The sequence below is a fragment of the Odontomachus brunneus genome, unplaced genomic scaffold (assembly GCF_010583005.1).
Source record: "Odontomachus brunneus isolate Ranch 3 - 2012 unplaced genomic scaffold, Obru_v1 Obru_scaffold_008, whole genome shotgun sequence".
Classification (NCBI taxonomy): domain Eukaryota; kingdom Metazoa; phylum Arthropoda; class Insecta; order Hymenoptera; family Formicidae; genus Odontomachus; species Odontomachus brunneus.
In genome coordinates this window covers 2,698,759-2,720,950 of record NW_022639458.1, presented here as the reverse complement: position 1 = coordinate 2,720,950, position 22,192 = coordinate 2,698,759, and the positions used below count along the sequence as shown (strand labels likewise).

Here is a 22,192-nt window from a genome sequence, read left to right as displayed (position 1 = left end):
AAAAATATGTAATTACATTTCATATATATATATATATATATATATATATATATATATATATATATATATATATATATATATATATATATATAAAATGACTTTGCTTATTAGTATACGATTATTTTAAGTTACAATTTATCAACACGCACAGTTTTATTTTAATTTAAACTTATTAAAGCTAAGCTATACGGATATGAAAATAATAAAAGTAATGTAAAAATACGATGAGATATATAAACACATTCCTGTATCAATGAACGAAATGCTTTTTATTACGAAAATATTTTATAATTATCGGTAAAAAATGCATAGTTTAAAAGGGCATAGCCCTGTTAGAGAATCGAGAAATGGCGTCATGCTTTCCCGTATCTAGAAATATCTAGAGCGGCATATATAGTTCTATTTCATATCAAAGTTCTTGTTTTTCCATTGCAACCAACCTGATTAATGACGTCAGCCACAGAATAGTGGTATAGACGAGAGTGGAACCAATCACGAGCGTTCCATAGTTTTCGCTCGTGATTGCTTTCGCTCATGATTGGTTCCGCTCTCGTTCCGCGCTCCGTTATTCCGCTGCATGAATTGCACACTGAGAGCGCCATCCCACGGAGCGGATATTTTCAGTGAAACAGAACGTGCGGAGTTAGCACGACCTATCACATCCGTTCCGCTTTTCTTCCGGCGCTTTTTCTATTTTATGTCCCATGGAGCGAAATACGCGGAAGCGGATCACGTGGAATAATACAAAAAGTAGACTTTTTAATGTTATTTCTCATGTTTTTAATAATTTTAATAATATTTTATACAAATGATATAATATATGATAAATTAGTAAAGAGTAAAATTTATTTTTGAGTAAAATACTTTTTAGGAAAATATGCAACTATTTTACGATTGGCTAAAACATAATTCCGCTGCCGCGTTTACCGCTTCATGGGACAGAAGGAAAAGTACATCAGCGGAATTGCGATGATACATTATGTAGTATAATAAAGTGAGATCTGTTGTGATTAATTATGGAGAATATATTATGTGATTTTTGTCGACTGTGAAACATATAAACATATAAACATATTAACATATTATACATAATTGTTTACTACAATTCAAAATATTAACATCTTATTACTTACGATCCCTCTACTCATCATTTCTAAACGAAATAATAAAGAATGTCGAAAAAAAAAATATATAATAAATGTATAAGAAGCAAATAAGATACGTAAGATATATTGTTATCCGCGACTATCTTTATCCTTTCCGCAAAATTGCAATGGTAAGATTATAGCGAAACGGCACAAAAAAGAACGGAACGGCTGTGATTGGTCGTACTGGTTTCGCGTGTTCCGTTCCGCAGAGAATTTCCGCTCCATGGGACGTCGGCCTGAGGCTTCTCTCTGCTTCTATCCTTGTTGTATATCTAAGAAGCGATAAAGATAGAATAACGTGGTAGCGTTGGTAGCGTGATCCCCGAACGCACCGTATACAAGAGCATGGTTGTGGCGGGAACATAATCATATGTTATTCACGCTGAAATTTTGAAGAGCTCATCTGATTCTATTAGAAAAATAAAGTTATCAAGATGCTTCAAGACTATTTATTAAAATATCACATAAAAGAATTAGAAGAAATGTTGAATGCTACAGATGATCACATGTTCTACTCAATACATGTAAAGTAAGTTGATTTTTTAATTCTGTATTGACATATAATATGTATTTTTTATTTAAGTTTGCTCAAATATAGTGAAACGTAAGTTTATGAATAAAAGTAAATAGATTATAGCCCCACATAATAATATTCTTCATGTTTCTGTGCATCTTTTAGTTTTGTATCCTTATTTGAAGTTGATGCAGAGAATGCACAGAAAATTTTGCGTAATCCTAGACATTTTCTACCACTATGTGATGAGGCAGCAGTAAAAGCTCAAGAACAACTATGCAAGATAGACCAAATAGTAAAGACCAGGGTATAAATTTTTATTGTATTAGTCTTGCTTATATATTATATTCTTGCTTACAAATTGTCTGTTACATTTGACAAAATTAAAATTGTTTATTCTCTTCTACCATCTCATTAATATATATCAAATGTGCTAATTATAAAAACTGATATTTAAATGTAAACTTTTATTATATATATTCTTAATTGAGATAAACTTTGATAATTTATTCAAGTATATCTTAGATTCGAGTAGATGTAATTTCTAAGTTAACAGAAATTGGTAGTCAATCAGTATAAACTTTAATGACAGTCTTATTTGACTATAATATTGTAATACACAGGTTCATGTCAGAATTATTGCTGTACCAATACACATCGATACAGGTCAAATTGGTGAACTAGTTTCAACATCTGGTATTGTTGTACGCATGTCTCAACCAACAGTTATGCAGTTAAAAAAACGTTTCATCTGTAAAAAATGCAAACATGTTACTGTAGTCAAAGTATGTAAATATCTAAACACAATAAAATTAAAGCTTAACATAAAATAATAATAATTTTAATTTTAAGAGTAAATACATATTCAAGCATTGGCTTCAATGTTGTAGTTAGAGTGGGAAAGACAACTGTTTAGGGATATCAAAAGCTGTGCAGCATGTCAGTCTCCAAGTATAACAGCTTCAAAATCTTTAGAGCAGGATGATTGTTCTGATTACCAAGAAATAAAAATCCAGGTATCTCAGGAAGCTTTGTATATAACTATCATATACTTTTGTTCCCTTTTTAGCAATATTATGCAATATAAGTAATTTTTTTATATACAGGACAAATGTAAGGTAGATACAAGAAGCTGCTATGCAGCTGGTCTACAAGTAGTTCTGTTGGATGATCTCCTTGATAAATGTAGACCTGGGGATAACATAGACATTAGGTTGCTATAATGTTAAGATTATTTTTTAATATTGTATAACGTTTATTATTTTGACTAGCTACCAGCTGTATTTATATAAAACATTTGTAGCGGAGTAATTATACGAAAATGGGGTACATTGAAACCTGGCCAACGTGCGGAAGCCACAACGTTCCTAATGGCAAATAGTATTTCCGTACGCAGAAAGATCTCAGAAGCAACCTTCTCAACTGCAGAAATAAAGGATACCTTTACAGCGTATTGGGAAAATTATCGAGATAATGCGTTAATTGGCAGAGACAATATTCTCGCCTCTATCTGCCCCCAAGTATATACAAGTTTTTACATTCTCAAATATGTTATGAAGTAGTATTATGTAACAACAAATACGTTTTGTATATTCAAATCAATGTAACATTCTGCGCTTTTCTCGAATGATCTATAGATGTATGGAATGTATATCGCGAAATTAGCTTTGGCAGTTGTATTGTGCGGTGGCGTCGCCAAAACTAACGAAACAGAAATGCGCGTAAGAGGCGAGCCACATCTTCTATTGATTGGAGATCCAGGTACTGGAAAATCGCAATTGCTTCGTACTGCATCGAGATTAATTACAAGATCCGTCTTTACAACCGGCATCGGCACCACCGCCGCTGGACTCACAGCAGCTGCTGTCAAAGTTAATAACATTAAATACTTTGTTCTTATTCGTCTTTTTAAGTTGTACTATCGTTGTTTAAGCGATCTACTCAGAGATGTATTACAGGACACGGATGGCTGGCATCTAGAAGCTGGTGCTTTAGTGCTTGCAGATGGAGGTGTATGTTGTGTGGATGAGTTCACGACAATGAACTCTCACGATAGAACTTCTGTACACGAGGCGATGGAACAACAAACTATCTCCATAGCCAAAGCAGGCATGGTGAGCACGTTGAACAGCCGTTGTTCAGTTATTGCAGCTATTAATCCAGACGGTGGATGTTTTACGGGTGATGAATGGAAAACTTGCTTGGGAAATCCCCTTTTGTCGCGCTTTGATCTAATTCTCCTCTTACGAGACAATAGAAATCCTGAATGGGACGAAATGACGTCGGCTCATATCTTAAGAGCTGCTTGTGAAGATGAAGAAAATAATTCGTAATAATATATAGTCTACTTCCTACGACATATTTTGTTTGCACACAGCATTGGTTAAAACGAACAATTATTACAGCTATTCTGAAATATATATGGGCCCTTCAAACTTGACAGGCTTATGGAGAGAAGAAAGTCTTTGCGAATATTTCGCACATGTGCGTGCATTAAAACCAACGTTAACTGAAGAAGCAAAAAAGATACTCAGCGCAACTTATCTTTACCACAGATCAGATCCGTACAGAAGGCCTGAGAGAACAACAGTGCGGCTTTTAGATAGTCTTATCAGGTATAACATTATTAGTCATCGATTAGTCACGATTAGTCATCACAATATGATAATATTCCATTTTGTACGTATGACGTATCTTAAATCAATTTTGGTGAAATTGATATCACTAATATAGTGATAATAATAATAATTCCAGATTAGCGGAAGGTCACGCAAAACTTATGTATCGTACTAAAGTGGAAATTGTTGACGCTGTAACAGCGGCAGAGTTGATTGGAACTACTCTAATTAACAACGCCGATATTGGTTGTCCATTTCCGATAGATCCTATTGCAACTTATCATTCCAAAGGTACGTGTATGCCAAATGATACATGAAATTCTATGTGTGTGCACGTATGTGTATAAATGTATAAAATATTCAAGAAAACTTTACACGATACTAATGTTTTAATATTCTTTTACAGCAAAAGATTTGCTTAAAAAGTTTAATTTACAAGAATTAGAACCGTACATATAAATATAGGGTTTACAATTATTTTGCAAATATATCGCAGTAAAATGAGATTAAGAATAATTTATTGTTTAACAAATCATTTCTATAGTGTTCGTTAAGTTTGATAACTCTTGTAAAAATGCATATGATTGCGTAATTTTATTTTATAGAGTAATTAATTATATTCTATATATATATATTTACACATAAATTTTATCTGTAACAATTATTTTTAAGATCTTCTCAGTTGTATTTAAATTTATTATCATTAAGATATCTTGAGAAATACAAATAAACGTTACTATATTTCAGTTTCAACAAATAACAATCGCATGTTTTATGTTTTTAAATTGAGAAAATTATATAAATTTCTTACAATAATCACGAATAATTCCATAGTGTGTTCATATTAGATTATAAAAATAATCATTATTCGTACAAATTCATAAAATACTCAATCAAAATATATCTCTGTGTGTGTCAACATTATTTCACAGAATTTATATTTTAATATAAAAACAGAGACTTCTCTTCTCTCTAATACAAAATAACAGCCATGATAAAAGATAGTCCACCATATCATGTAAAAAGGAATGTACAGGATTTTTCACAAGGTTTACAAAAAGGCTGTTTGTGAATATTCATAAGTAAATTAACATTTATAATATTTAACAAATACGAACCTAATTATGTCATAAGCCTAACTTTGCAATTGTTCTTTTACTTGAAGTAAAGTTAATTACTTTAGTGTATACTTCTAGCTTATACATGATCACATTGTCATGAGACTGTGCCACTAAAATATAAAAGCTAGTAAATGTAAGCAATTATGTAATAAAATTATAGACATGATTATTAATATAATCATAATTAATATATAACTCACTCACATGTGTAATAACCTAATTTTATGATTTCAACGCGCATAATAAATGATAAAGAACGAATATATCGAACTCATGCAAAATGTTACACGTGTCACATATATATATATATATATATGTATATAGTTTCTTTTGAAACATAGAATATTATTATCACTTCCAGAAACAAGTACATTAGATTAGAAGGAGTTCAGAATATTTGTTAATACTTCAATATTTCGCCAGTACTGGCTGTACAGTTAACACTGTTAAGACAATGTACATCAGAGATTAAATTTGAACGTGAAGCACAATTTTCATATATTGCAGCGTCTCATTGTAAGAATAAGTTTTGCGATATATTGCATTTCTATAATCTTTTCTTTCTTTTTATCCATATACAGCAGAACTAATGAGATCTATTCAGTTACTGAATGATATAAAGCCAGAACGTAGTGTACAAATAAGTAGTAGAATTTTTTAATAACGCGGTTGGGTTGCATTAGCCATCTGCGTGCGAACTGCAGTTGCTGCAACATTGCTCGCCGCGTTCTGCACATGTTCATTTCGCAAAAATGTTGTTGCAAACTCTTGTTGTGCCTTCGTAACGCTTGCATCTGAAGTACGATAGATGCGATGAATCTGGAAAATAAACAATTTCATATTTGCTTTCTCAAAGTCAATCAATTTTCATTCTTTTTTACTATTCGGAATATTCACTATACCTTAGTGAGCAGTAAGAGATCACCGCCTGCAGCCAGAATGAAACAAATAGCGATGAAAAGTATAAGAAGACCGACGAAGATACCTTTGGCCGTCGAATCGAATTGCTCAATTGCAGTTATTACACCACTAAAAATAAAGAATGAAATTTATGTTAGCATATAAGTACTCGCATGTGCCGTACACAAGACAGTAAAAAAGACAAATTACCAAGTTCCTGCACCCGGAATACCTATAGCTTGGATAGAAGTAACAACCAATTGAAAGAAGAAGACAAAGAAAAACACCATGAAGTTAAACGAGCTGTCATTCCTAAAAACAAATTATTTATTTTCATACTTTGCTTAACATCTGTAATGTTGAGAGGTATTATAGGCATACTTAAAAGCTCTATATGCTGGTCTAAACCAACACATAAAGGAAAACGGTGTAAAGAGTATAAGATATAAGATAGCCAGTCCAAATGCCGAGAAACCTTGGCCACAAAGCATTAAGACAAATCCTCCGATCACGTTTAATAGCAGGATACAACCGTGAACTGTAAGCAACATTCCTAAATGTATAATCGATTTTGGATAAATATAATTATTTACAATAAAACTTACACATCCAAAGGTAATATAATTGTCTCACTATCTTTTGGAAATCAGTGTGTATTTCAACATCAATATCTTGATAGAAACATGGTTGGAAACAACACTTATCTGGTAAAGGTGGCCAATTATTTCTTCTTGCTACGGTGCCAAAAGTTTTAGTAAATATCTGATATCTAAAGAGACATTATATTTAACATATTTTAACATGTTAAGCGCGGCGTCAGTTCCTAGAGACCGACAGTGAACTTTTAGTTTAAGCAACGTTGGTCTCTATGGGTCAACGGTATCAAACTTAAAAATAAATGTTAATGTAGTATGAAGATATGTGGACACTTCTTTAATGTATTTTATACTGTTGTATAATCTGTTTAGACCCTGTAACCCAATATCCGCTGATGGTCGCCGCCGCGTTGGCACGCCGCTTGAACGTAAAGCACAGCAAAATCGGCTCCGCGCTTAACGTGTTAATTGTGTAGATAATATACTAACGATAATAAGGAGTATTTCTCATTTCTTCTTCTGTCCTGGGTTTCCATTCTGATTCTGCTCGTTGCTAAAATATATTGAAATATTTCTTCTTAAAGCTATAAAAACTTGTAAATTTTGCAAATTGATAAGAAACAATAAATCAAATCTTGAAATGATCTAATTGAAATTTCTGCAGAATTTTATCAAAATATTACTTTTAAGTATTTTTGTCAAATATTGGTGTAATATTCTGCAGAATTTTATCAAAATATTACTTTTAAGTATTTTTGTCAAATATTGGTGTAATATTCTGCAGAATTTTATCAAAATATTACTTTTAAGTATTTTTGTCAAATATTGGTGTGTGTGTGTGTGTATATATATATATATGTAATTTTTTCTTCTCTTTCTTATCTAATCTTTAACTACTTCAATAAATGTCTTTTAAAGAAAAATTTAGAGAAATTAAAATATTAATATAAATTTACATCTGATGGAAGTGGTACGGTGCTTCCCAATGCAGTATTGACTGTTTGTTGAGGACTACGTGCATATGCAGGAGGAGGAGCTTCTTGATTAGTAGGTTGAAGTGTTGCTGGTTGCTGTGTTGCACCAACTCCACCATAGATAGGTGGATTTAATGCTCCTCTGACTTGTGTAGTTCCTTGTGTGCCTTGTTCAGCAAAAGGATTGTAGTCTTCAAGACCTCTACTGGCTGGAGTAGAGTTGACAGCTCTTCGTATCGCTGGATCCTATTATAGATATTAACACATCCATTTACTTTCCTCTTCCTTTAGTTTTTTCTAATTATAACATAATATTGTTGTAATACATAGTTACATAGTTAATATAGTGCAACTTCAAACATGAAAGGCGCAATGTTAAATCGAATGTTTAAAGTAGTTGTACATCATGAAACAAATTTTATGAAAACTTGATGAAACTTATATTACATATTACAACATGTATGTATACATATATATTACACTATGTATTATAACATTATTTTATTCAATTATTCCTCTTTTAGTTTATTCTTTTCTTAGTATTCTTTATCTTATTCTTAGATATTAAATTATTGGTATTTTATACATTTTGTAGAATAAAAGATAACATATATCTTGGTAAAGTATTACTGAGAACTCACATATATTTTTAGAGATCATAAGGTAAAATAAATTCTTAAAAATTAGTTTAAAATAGAATCAAATATAAAAGTCAAATAATATGATAAGACTATTTTATTACAGCAACGTAAAATATATGTACAGAATATAATGTCATTACATAAATATAGAATATAGATATAGTGATACAACAAATAATCACACAACCAGACTTTATGACAAAGAAGCTATCATGCGACGATAGAAAAAGAAGATTGTTAATGCAGGTGGATATTTTTGCCCACATCAGAATGACATATCCAATAATCATTAATCGACTTTCGTAGGCGTAGTTTATCAGCGCAAAATCGTTTAATAGAATAGAATTAGCTGTCAATAAGATAAATTCAAGTAAAGATACTGACAAAATGGCCCAATAAACTTTGACAGATACGTGAACAATATTGAAGCACGGAGCTGTGTATTTCGTTTGTCACTGTCACACGAGGAAATTGCTACTCACCGAAAATGGATCGTTAATCGTAGGTTCCCCGAAAGGATTCTCGTCGAAGCCGGACATCTCTCGTACTCGTTCCTACGCCGATGATATGTGGCCGAGACGTTCAATATTTCTTCGACTTTAACGTACTCGAATAATCTTATCTAAATCCGTCTAAGCTTGACGATCCATGGTTTCGCCGTTACTCACGGTAACGCCGTTACATTAGTCGTTAATCTCGAGCGACGTTCATCACTATGATCACCACCTACCGGTAGCTATCGGTTTGACTGTGCTGCGCACGACCACGTTATTGGTTTTTACCCCTCGGACTCGAGGCGCGCAACTTCAAACATAAAAGGTGCAACGTCGAATCGAATGTTTAAAGTAGTTGTACATCGTGAAACAAATTTCATGAAAACTTGATGAAACTTACACTACGTATACGTTCTGAAATCATTTTGGAAACTTTGACTTTAATTGGTAGATTTAAACTAACTTAGATATGTTTCGTAAATGATCAGCTGATTCACGCAATTAGTTTCACAAAACTATTTCTGCTCATAAAATAGTTTTCTTTTAATTATAATAGTTATTGAATTTTCTCAAATTCCCAGATCATAAAGTTTATCGCGTGATCAACTGGTCGATTACTGAATGTACCATATATATATAGTGAAATATTAGCAGTATGTGCAATTAGAAAATATTGACTATTTTAGAGCTGAAATATTTTTAATTAAAATTGACATTTTTTATGTATGTTCTTTTTGTTTGATAAATAGTAATAAGTGGCTCTTTTAATGCACTACTGAAAATACCCGAAAGTCTAATAATCCACTACCTTAATTTAATACAAATGAATGTATTGGTATATATATATATATGTGTGTGTGTCACGTACGCTGTCATATTTTTGTTGAAAATAATGCTTGCAACATTTTCTTAAAGAAATTTTTCGTGCGTTTTACTTTTGAGTCCTTTGCTAGATATAATAAAGTTATCACGTTAATTCACAAGATTTCATTGAAATTGCGAATTTCATCATTTAATCAAGATATCGAGAAAGAAGACTAGTATCGTATATCATGTGTTTGCATTAAGATTAAACAAGTGAAGTAAACAATTTTTCATTCTTTTTATAAAAATTTGTTCTATACAATAAAATATAATTTTGCATAATTCTATAGAATAAAAAATAAGATAATAAATTTAATGCAATATTTGTATACAAATTTTCCTTTATTATTTAGCAAATTCTTAACTTAAGCAAATAATGTAAGTTAAAGAACATTATCTATTTGTTACTCTCTTAAAATTGATTGAAAATTTGCTGTGATAAGCGTACACATATATATTTTACGCCGAAAGATCGTGCACTTTGGTATACCTAGTATATTAAATTTTACCTCTATAAGCATTTGATATAATATACTAACTGCACATACAGAAATCCTGTGATAGGTACCATAGCTAGCGCAGGCGCAGCCCTTACGATTCAATAGCAGATAAAGCAACGTTATGGTAGCGGAACTGCCAGTCGCTATGAGCTTACCTTAGCGCGTTAACTGTTTTTTTTACATCGCGAAGATCGTACGTTAAACCCGCGTCGCGTGCAACTGAGCCCCCGTGTGCGGTTTAATAGCCGATGAACGAGAGTGATTAATAAAAACGATCACTATTTTTGTGCATGGCTATGAGATGGATGAGAAGCACGTGAACATTTTCGTGAATGTATGTATCATTGAGCTTACAGAGCCGGAAAATCTTACTTCTCAAGACGTCGTGAAATTTCCATTAGCCTCGCTACATTATTATTTTTAGTTTTATACGAAAATATGTTATAGCTTTACGTTATGTCGTTGCGACATGCATCCGGAAGAGTAGCATGTCAAACCGCAATGGTCGCTAGGACCAAAATGAATAATGTAGTACAAGTAGGAAAGACTGTAACAATATTTCTGTAAATTATGATATTGTTGTAGACTTTACAATTTCTTCTTTATCGTAGAAAAATTTGTTTTACAATGAATCCCCAGCCAGAAATGATTCGTTGATCGATGTCGAAACGATGTCGAATCGACATCGAAATCGTGAAATCGACGTCGATTCGACATCGTTTCGAAATCGATTGACGAATTATTTCTGGCTGGGTTATAATTATTATTAGCATAGAATTTCGTTTAATTGTAGAATGGATATAAGCTCGTTAATTCCGGCGGGTCTTCAAGGCGGGCAAACAAATTTGTGCGATATACAAGCGGGATACAATAAGTTTTCGGAAAATTTACGGAGATTCACGCCGCAGTCCATACAGTGCGCTATATTTTGCGGCGGATCCAGATGCAAGTATGAAAATTCAAAGGCTTGGCCACCTGTCCATATGGCAATACAGAACATCTTTTCGCATTGGTGAGCATTTTTATTACCATTTGTCAAATTTTAATAAGAGCGTAAAAAAGAGACGACGTAAACGAAAAAGCATTATTCATGAGTGATAGACAAGAATAAAGTATTGCTAACAAGAATACCTCTATTGTCAAATATCTTTATCTCTTGTTAACTTTAAGATTTCGTTAGTTTGTTTTTCAATCGCTTTATTTTAAACACAAAACTAATACAATTCAGAATTGTAGCGAGTATCAATCATTCATACACCCAGTTAATTGTTAGCGCAGTTGCATTATTATTACCAAATTATCGCTAAAGATGTCTCACGATTACTCACCGAATCATGTATTGCTCTGAATATATATTACCTTATTATAATATAATACAATTCTGCAGTATTTATGATCTAGTCGATCGTTTATGCTGAGTTAAAGGAAACGCATTATAGCCGAGCTATCTCGTTATTGACATTCTGTCGAAGCATCGTTCGATTGCTACACAACGTAGAAGATTTATTTAGATCAGATGCATATTTGGCGTGTGTATTAACATGTGCCTCGTGGCATCGCGCCGTGTAAATAGTTAACATAAACGTTAGATACAAATTAGCATTATATATCCATCGATGCAAGCCGAGTTCTCGATCTAAAAGACTCGAGTATTTAAATATTTTAGGGTGACCGATGATGTCCTTGCGATGGCACGACCCAGCACCGCGCAAATAATAAAGAAGGATATAATTGCCCAATTTCAAGGGTGGAGCCTAAAAACCATAATAAACCTGCAAACACCCGGCGAACACGCGAGTTGTGGGGGGCCACTCGAAGAGAGCGGTTTCACATATGATCCAAACATTTTTATGAAAAATGGCAGTAGGTATTAAAAGCTTATTAGAATTTATATACAGTGTTTATTAACTTCTGTTAATTTTCGCCTTGCTCATTTTCTGCTCAGATTGATCTTGACATTTTTATTTTATTAAATATTTTTATTTTGATTTATAAAATTATATTTTGAGGGTAGGAATGGGGTGAAAGGATAGGAATGGGTGAAATGGCATTATAAATATTGTGGTCCATAATATGTATATTTGTGTGTTTAAGTTACAAAACAGTACTATTTTTTGTGTAAAATTACGTGCGTACAAAATACATTTTGTTGTATATAACGACAATGATTTATGTTATTTTTTAGAAAATTAACATTTCTCAATTTCTTTAATCCTTGTACTCTGTGTGTGTTTTTTACAGCAATATTCCTTATGCTTCTTTTTGAAACAGATAGACACAATATATCGATCTTTAAAAAAAGAAACAGATAGACACAATATATCAATCTTTAAAAAAAGAAATAGATAGACAAATATATCATTCTTTAAAAAAAGAAGTTCATGTATTTTTATCATTTCCATTATATCAAATGTTCGAAGGGTTATTCGAAGGGTGAGAATCGATCGATCCTTATCGTAATTTTGCATATTGCAATATGCAAAGTGCATATGACGATAAAGATCTTGATAGAATGATAAGAAAAAATCTCAATTTTACGTCAGAAAGATTTACGATGGTGATAGAATAGGAGAGTTCGTCCTTGTTAAAACGAATGTGTGGAACCGTCTTTCCCCCAATCCTAACAACCACCAGCTAAATCGAAGAGCTTCGCTGTAACATGCAATGCAGCAAAAACATATATCTATACGGAGGAGCAAAAGTCTCCGAGTAACAACCGTTGTTGCCGCTTACCTCTGTTGCCGCAGCAACATTCGGCATCAAGCTGCCCCAATTTACCGACCACGTGAATTTGTTGCAGTTTACTATTATAATTTCGCCCTGAAGGATTATGGTGACGCTACAATGGGGAAGCTCCTGGATATGGTCAAGGTCGTGGCCTTCGCCGTGCAAGAAGGAAGAGTGGCCATTCACTGTCATGCCGGTAAATCGATTTTTCACACGATACACTTGACCCCAATTGCATCCCTCTGCAGCTGCCATGGCTTTTCGAATGCATGACTCTGTCAGATCAGTATGCATGTATAAATAAAAAGTATGTGACATTATCTTCTTTAATACATGTAATTTTTTTTTTATTTTCGCGCGTATTAATCAATATTTTATTAATTATCTTTTTTCTTTCTTACTTTCTAAACGGATTTCTCACCTCTATTCTGATGTGTGCTAAAGTTTCGTTGACATAGATGACTTATACGCATCGCTGTCAATGATCCGTATGCTTTAAATGTATCGACCTAAGCAATGCATAATACGTGTTTATCGTGTGCGATATTACCGCGGTGCATTGCGTGCGTACAAAGTCGGCTAATGCACGTGTGCATCGTGCTTCCGAATCTTTACGCCGAGCACGCGAATAACTCTCATCAAATACTAAAAGCAGAAAATAGAAATTTTAATTAAGAACCTGTATGGTCGAGATGAATTTTAATTTATAATTTAGTAACATATATACCCATATATATAGTACAAATCTTTAAAGAACGTTCTAAAAGTGTTCTAAGGACATTCATATATGCTAAGAACGTCCCAGAACATTCTCTGAAAATTTGGTGCTGTCTGGGTATATACATATATACTGCAATATTATATTTATCCATTTTTACCTATATTGTCAATCAATGAATGATACTTCCTATTTAGTAAGATACTTTCTTTGGCATTTATATCTTTAGAATAAATAAATAATATATAAAAAATCTTAAATGTTCGAGATTATTAAAAATTTTAAGTTTTGTTGTTGTACAACTTTGTAAATAATTTTTCAATTGGGGAAAAGCGTGATTACCAACAGTAAACTAGTTCTCTTAGTTTCATTTAACACAACTTATCGTCACGGACACGCCATGCCGGGTAATTTTCATTTCATTAAATGCGGTTGGAACGATAAGAGATTTCGAATGTAACGGCATTTATTTTTATACCCGCATGTTTGTTTACGTATAAATAATGCATACGACGAACTGTCCAGAAGGATACTTATTTTTATATTTAAAAATATTCTATACTCTTGTTTTATAAAATAAAAAGAAGTATTTATTTGACGAGTAATATAATAACATATCTACTTATATTGATCTAAAATATTTTTTAAGTAAAAAATATATATTTTCTTAAAAATATAGTTTTTCATGGAAGCAATTGCTTATTTTACTTAAATAAAAGAATTTAGATTTAAGTAAATATGTTATTAGTATCTACCGAATTTATTTATTTTTTTAAATTTTTCTCTCAGGGTAATGTTAGTATAAAATACGAAGACTGTAAACTTTATTGACATTATTGGACACAGTTGATAGGTAAATTTTGCTTTAGAGCAAGTCTATTATTATTCAGAGTAGTGTTTAAAGGTATGTAGGGTAAGTGTCTGTTTGGCGATCGATCGGTTCTCCTCAGTAACGGTTGTTTTGAAGCTATAGCGACTTTACGTTTACCACAAAAATTATTAACTAGTTTATACCCATAGAAGAGTAAAGACAACAAATGCGTTAAAATATATCTTAATTGTTGCTAAAGCATTGAGCTATAAATATTTTTTTAATAAATTACGTAACCATGTATAAATATTTTTAATTTAGCCGTGAAACTTTCGTGATATATAATTGAATTAGACTTTAATGTGTTCACACAATTATTTTACACGTTTTGAAAATCAGAATTAATAAGGTCAAACTTATGTTTCAAGGATTATAGATACAACGCGAATATAACGAGCGTTCTTAGGAAACTTAAATTGCAGGATTTATTCGCACCAGCATGGCGTTATCGCGATTGGTTGAATTGATTAGAATTCTACAACTTCAGAAATGTCTTGTGTGCATGCTACGTGACTTAATTACAGAGAGAAGACGTGCCGCACTTTAACATTTTTACGTCAACTAGCTAGTTGATCTAGCAGTTCGCGATAACATCTGACAAACACGTCATTGGATATCTCTAAGTATGTTCTCGCCTTCCACTCTGGAAATTAGGCAACCGCAATTAACATTCCTGACTTCTCCATTCGCCAGTCTGTAAAACATGCTGCAAATGACGCAGGCTTGATAAGGCGATGTTTAATTGCTATCATCGATACTTCTAACGTACCTATCTTTTCTATTTCCAGAATCTAAAGCGCGAATAATGCTTTCACTTCCGGCAGGCTTTTATTTCATCAATATCGTCTTAGATCTAGAAGCATGTAATCTAGAATTAAATCGCTTCTCTTTATTCCCTAGAAAAGATTATTGAACACCGCTAAAAATGGTCCAATGGCATTGTTAAGTGTAACTAGATAAGATCCATTGTGCCAATATAGACCGTAATTTTAGAAGATCTATTCCGTTTAATCGTTAATGCAAAGAGCGCTTCGCTTTTAGGTCTCGGCAGAACCGGTGTCCTGATCGCGTGCTACCTTATTTACAGTCTTCGAGTGAGAGCAAACGACGCAATAAGATTTGTCCGTATGAAGCGGCCGTCCGCCATACAGACGCGCGGGCAAATACTTTGTATTCAGGAATTCGAACACTTCATACTTCCGCAAATGATAGTATTCCCTTTACACAGTACAACCGGGGATCGCAAGCCCTATAGCCTTCAATCGTACCTGAAGAAGCAACACAATATCTTACACGGATATGAGCAGCGCACTTTCAAGCATATTCCAAAGGTGCGAGTGTGTACTTTTTTTTCTGCGATTCATTTAGCTGCTTTTAATATCTCTAATCAGTTGAACGATATATTTAAGACGAGGTTTCGGTCTAGAGCCCGAAAAAATAGATTACTTTTTGGAATTATTTTAAAGAGAATTAAGAGACACACACAAACAATTTAATGAGAGTTTCGGAATTTTATTAGCGATGTCTTAGACTATAGAAATTTAAATTTTTAAATGGCCCTGATAAGTTCTCGAAGTAAAGGTCTCAAAAAAATTCATCAAAACGGTGGAGCCTATAAGTCCTAAATTGTTAGTCGGAAATAAAAATAATTACCGAATTATTAAAAGACACGAAATTTCTGAGAGGGCTAATCCTAAAAAATAAAAAAATTTTTTAACAACACTACGACACTACAAAATTTATAGTCATTTTTACCCTATTTTTTTTACTTTTTTCCAATCTCTTTAAAAAATACTAATTCTTAAGAAATTAAAAAAAAGTTAAAGGTTAGCCCTCTTATAAAAAATATATTCTTCAGGATAAAAAAAGTCTCAATTATGAATCAATCACTATTTATCTCACCAATTGACTTGATCTTAAATTTTTCGTTTCAATGTTTTAATTTTTTGTTCACAAATAAATATATATATATATATATATATATATATATATATATATTTTTTTTGATTAGTTGCTTAATTAATATTGATTACTTGTTTGACATTGAAGATGATATTAATTTTTTGTTTTTATTACATATATTGCTTGAGAGAAATGCTCAACATGCTCCGGATAATTAATTATTTGTACTTCACAGATTGTATTTATTATTTGCGAACGAATACTTCAACTCTGCGATTGTCAGGAGGACAATTCGCCATCCGAAATTACATACGGCATCTCCAATGTATCTTTCACGCAAAGGTTCATTTGTCACGTGTTGGAGAAATTCCGTGACGGCAAGGGTAACATACGGCACTCCTACTCGTGGGCGGAATCCCTTGCGGACTCGTCCTACGAATACTCAAGTGAGAAGTGTTATATGCTCATCTAGTAATGAAGCAATTTGATAATGTTCCTGGCAATTGACCTTCATCTATCTCTGGCGTCATTTAATTAAATTCCATCGTTTTATTAAAGGTCGAAACGCACACACGTGATATTCTAGCAAAGAATCATTCATAAAATGTTATTACAACGGTATTCAATAATATATAACGTAGTTTTTGATGTTGTACAAATATCTTTACGAATAACTTCGGCGTTCCAATATTTATAAATATATTTTATTTATATGTTGCACTCACTTGCGCTTACGTTTGGGCGATGAATAAATAACTATGTAAACCACGTAATATTATTTAAGCCATCTAATTTTACTGTTTATTTTACTATTTATAACTGGATATATCTCGTAATTGTCTGCAACTGTCACTCTTTGTCGTCACAGGGAATGTGCACTACGTTTATCCAGACTGCAATCGTTTACACCGGAATTATAGATACTAATCAACATTGATCCCGTGTGAAAGCGCGGGTGCAATTAAGCGAGGAAATATCCAAGAGATACACTTAAAATCAATATTTCAAGATGCTGATTTAATATTCTTTTTGTTTACTGGAATATCTTTTATTTTTTGCATCTTAAAAATTTTCTTCTATTGATTTAAAATTATTAAAGATAAAATTAAAATGTGCGTAGAATTAGAACATTATTTAATCGATTTTAAAAGCCGCGTTCAAATTTATTGAGGTTTGCCGTAAAAATTTCACTCGACTATATTCCATCGTATTTACTAAACAGTTGTATGTTATAGCTTCCACGAAAGCGTGCGGTAGTAGTAGTCAAGGATCGTCCCGAGACATTTCCGATGATATAGGAAGATTGAGTGACGTGTTTTGTATGTCACCAGATACTCCTTCTTGCGACTCTACATTTCCAGGTATTACTATTGACAAACTCGGATGTGGTAGTACACGACGTCTTTCATTCTATATCGATTTCAACACTATCTCGCTACAATAAAATGCAAATATACTCAACAATACGATTTTATATCACGATAGGTCTGGATGACAACTGCGTCGACGATGTCCTAGGGGATGGTATTCATGATCAGGATATACTCGATAACGATTGTTATAAGGAAATTCAGTCGCACATGGATTTGAAGAGCGTAGCCCGTAATGAGGCTTACGAAACAGTAACTGCCGAAGAAGCTATAAAAGCGCTTATAAGAGATAATACCTCTCTTTCAGACGCTATTAGGAAACGTTTGCATGATTATCAGGTACTTCATACGTATATAAAAAAAAGACATTGCTGATATTGTGATTAATTAATTCCTCACGTATTGGACGTTCAATCGCTCAAACCTTTGTGTTCATAAATACCTCTAGAATCATGAATAGTGAGACGGATATAGTATATAAGATGGTCTATAACAAGAAAAAATGAATCAATTTAGAATGGTATAAGATAACAGATGTTACATGGATATTAACACGTGCATTATTTTTGAGATCATTATGTCGTGACTAATCCTATCGTACCTAAGACGATATATCGATTATCTCATTAAACTGTTTGTAATGTAATTGTAATAATTTCTGTACTATATTATATAACCTAATAATTTAATAATATAACATAATATAATATAATAGTATAATATAATAATATAATATAATATAATATAATAGTATAATATAATATAAATCATATGATAATATAATAATTAAATGTATCAGTAGAATAATAGAACAATATAATCTGTTTATTGTTTATACAGTATTTCAGAAAATTTGGAAACATATGTATTTTTAGAGTGATTTGAACCACCGATCCACTGCTTGGCAACGTTTGGAATTGGAAACTAATTTGGAGATTTTGTCGGTATTGCTATTCGAGTGGCTGGAGGGTCTCAAACATCCGCTTCTTGATGTTGATAGCCTTAGTTATATTGTCGTATGGAGTTCAAAGCCGCAACGGTGTCTTGGGAAATTGTCCGTTTGTACGAGATACTTACTAGAATATCTTTTGCGATTTGTCACCCGTTTGAGGCCCGTGACAGCTGAAAGCCAGAGCTTAATCACCAAAAGGCTCATAGCAGCGTTAACGCAGCAAACAATCTGGATAAAAAATGCCTTTTATCCTACAAGTACGTATGATTAGTAGTATAAGTATGTATTTTTCTTTTGTATGATTATTGATACAGTAATACAATATGACAAATACTCGACATACATCGCGTAATGTCGCTCTTTATACATGCACTGTTGTAAAATAAAAAAAGTGTTTGTGAGATAATTTTTAGGAATAATATTTGGTTAAAGGTATTTATTTTGCATAATTGTAGAATTATATTTTATACACTGGTTCTATACTTCGTGCGCGTCATATTACGATCCCCAGAAATATTGATTTACACCACACTCTACTTTTGTCCTATTTATATTTCAGCATCAATAATCATAGTTTCTTTATGACGACAGTAAAGGGCACAGACTCATAGACACCACTTAGTCGTTGTGTTATCGAACCGTTCACTCCCAATATAGAAATAACATGGCTGCCTCAAACATCAGTCAAACTTGCATTTCAGATAAACACTTCCAGAAACTGCGAAGGGGCACCGCTGGAAAACTCAATGAATTCTTTATTCGCTTGATGAATTTGATAGAGGAGGTCAACACCCAGGAACTGGACAAGCCTCCATGGGCATCGAAATGGGAATTATTATCCAATCATTTGCGAGATATGGAATATCAGAAAAATAACGAGCAGGAGTGACAAACTTACTAAGTTTAACATTCTGACAGGTTTTTTTTCTAATTGCCAACGATATAGATATGCTCTTAGCTTTTTGCTTAATCAGGTATGGATTATATAATAAATATATTAAATAAAATATTAAATAATTTATGTATTGTTAATTTTGCACAATATATCAGTAACGTTTGCTAATATTGCGAAAAACTTCTTGTCTGTAATAACAGCTACAGGTAACCACGTGAGCTGGACGCGACTGTCTATGGATTTAAGGGATATACTACTTTTGTAACGCGCAACGAAACATGATACGTGGATATATAATATTTTTGTTACTGTAAATCTCATATTAATAGTGTAAATTATTGTTACTCTAATCGCGACGAATTTGAGATTGAGCACACCGTGAAAAACTATCTGTAATCAAGCACTTTTTCTTATTCTTTGGATTGATAACATTAGAAGAATCCATTTCCAATATTAGTAACGACAGTGTGGATTTCTAAATCGCTTAATTTAAGATTTATATATCATAGTATGTATATGAATTCAGTTTTGGTCGATTCTGAGTGAAATTAAATAAGCGATTATGATCCTCAATATTTATTTTTACAATAAGATTCAAATGCAATTTGATCTTCGAATCAAGTATCAACATAATTAATAACATATATATTATATAAAATAAAAATTATGTAAACGATTGTAACAAATAAAGGAAAATATTTTAGCAGTAATATTATGTACTGATAAGAATTGCTTTTTAAAAATCAGTAATATTAAATTTTCAGGGGTTTTAAAAAATGTATAGGAAACAATAATTTAAACGAAGCACTGATAATAATTTTAAATACAGTTATGTATTTCAAAATAGAGTTTTTATACATAAGGTCTGTTCTTTTTAGTTGAACTATTTGAACTGGTGCATTCTGGTGCAATAAGTTAGAGTGAAACATATATATTTTTTATTATATATATTATACAAATATATTTTTTTAACTTATTGCACCAGTATGTACCAGTCTAAGCAGTTCAGTTAAAAAGAATATATTTATAGTTATGCTATATAATCGATAATAGAAATGTTCTACATTATCCGTTGTGGATGAAATTATTTTGACGATAGGTAATACTTCTCAGTAAATACCAACTAACAGTAACACTACATCAATGTATAACTTATCATTTAACAATGTAATTTGTTATATATAACATGTGTTATATTATATACAGAATGTCCCAGAACAGCTTTCAAAGCTGTCATGGAAGTATAGTACGCACTGAGGTGAGCATAAAAGTTTTATATTGTTTCGTGATATCCTTTTTCTAATAACTTTGATTTAGATTTTTTGTTATTAATTAAATAACGTTAATATATTATCGTGCGTAAGTGACTACCTGCTAATCTTCTTTAATAATTAAAAATTTACAAAGTTATTAGGAAAAAAGTAAAGAACTCTTGTTCAATTTGATCTAATGCATACGACGGCAGATGTCGCCACTGCAGCTCACTTACCACATATCTCGCGCGATTATTCACAAATTTTCTTTAATTAATATTTCGATGATTATTGATATCGTAAAATCGTGAATATCGTAAAATAGTTTTATATTTACTTTAATCTGTACTATGCATTCACGAAAGTTTCGAAGATTGTTCTGGCACATCCTGTATAATTTTATCTTCTTTAAAAAGAAACGAAGAAGAATGAGGGAAGGAAGGGAGAGAGAGACGTCGGTCTACGGTGAGTCGTATAAATTGCTACCTCTTTTTCTTACAATGTATAGTATTGCGAAGAGTGCTGTTTTCATGGAAGAAAGCCGTTTTATATAACATAGAAAGTTCTTCTTCTTCAGTGTCCAAATTAAAAGTATAGTGTCTGAAATATGATAAAAAGCATAAGTAATACAAATTTTTTTATCAAATATCGACTTGACAGTCCTAGAAATTGAAATTAATCAAAAGAACTGTTACGCGAATAAAATTGTACCTATATTAAAGACACATATTCTTCACAGTGAATTAATACTAGACAGAATTAATACTAGTTGAATTCATAGTTTAAGAATACCTATACAATAATATACATAGTTATTTGTTAGTTGTTCGATATTATTATGCGTGTTAAATATAAGGCAAATGAAATTGAAATAATTATTTTTAACATTAAACATGTACGATACAAAAGCTTTATAAGTAGAAAACATCTTTCTCAATATAAAAAAACACGTTGGAAAAGATTTAACTTTAACATTTGAACAAAATATACATAAAGAGATCGTTCTATAGTTTGATATTTTGTATCTCACGAATAATATAAAAAACTAGATACATTAAAAAATAATAATAAGTAACAAGAAATGTTTAGGATCCCTTTATTAAATGCGTTAACAGGGAATTTGAAAACAGAATT

The 22,192-nt window shown here is 32.0% G+C and overlaps 2 protein-coding genes across 2 annotated transcripts; one reads left to right on the top strand and one right to left on the bottom strand.

The window, feature by feature from the left end:
- Positions 1–1,325: 1,325 nt before the first annotated feature.
- LOC116854108 lies at positions 1,326–20,432 on the top strand. Its single transcript, XM_032835701.1, has 18 exons — positions 1,326–1,677; positions 1,828–1,969; positions 2,286–2,447; positions 2,553–2,678; positions 2,769–2,875; positions 2,966–3,182; positions 3,300–3,991; positions 4,068–4,277; positions 11,164–11,382; positions 12,037–12,233; positions 13,171–13,293; positions 15,728–16,017; positions 16,824–17,034; positions 17,824–17,949; positions 18,074–18,297; positions 18,834–19,167; positions 19,612–19,884; positions 20,006–20,432. Exons 1-17 carry the CDS (start codon positions 1,583–1,585, stop codon positions 19,797–19,799), a joined length of 3,663 nt encoding a protein of 1,220 aa, XP_032691592.1. The 5' UTR covers positions 1,326–1,582; the 3' UTR covers positions 19,800–19,884; positions 20,006–20,432.
- On the bottom strand, positions 5,002–9,233 carry LOC116854107 (secretory carrier-associated membrane protein 5B). Its single transcript, XM_032835700.1, has 8 exons — positions 8,995–9,233; positions 7,854–8,117; positions 7,387–7,450; positions 6,907–7,035; positions 6,683–6,839; positions 6,512–6,613; positions 6,304–6,430; positions 5,002–6,220 (listed from the first exon to the last, which is right to left on the bottom strand). Exons 1-8 carry the CDS (start codon positions 9,049–9,051, stop codon positions 6,059–6,061), a joined length of 1,062 nt encoding a protein of 353 aa, XP_032691591.1. The 5' UTR covers positions 9,052–9,233; the 3' UTR covers positions 5,002–6,058.
- Positions 20,433–22,192: the final 1,760 nt, after the last annotated feature.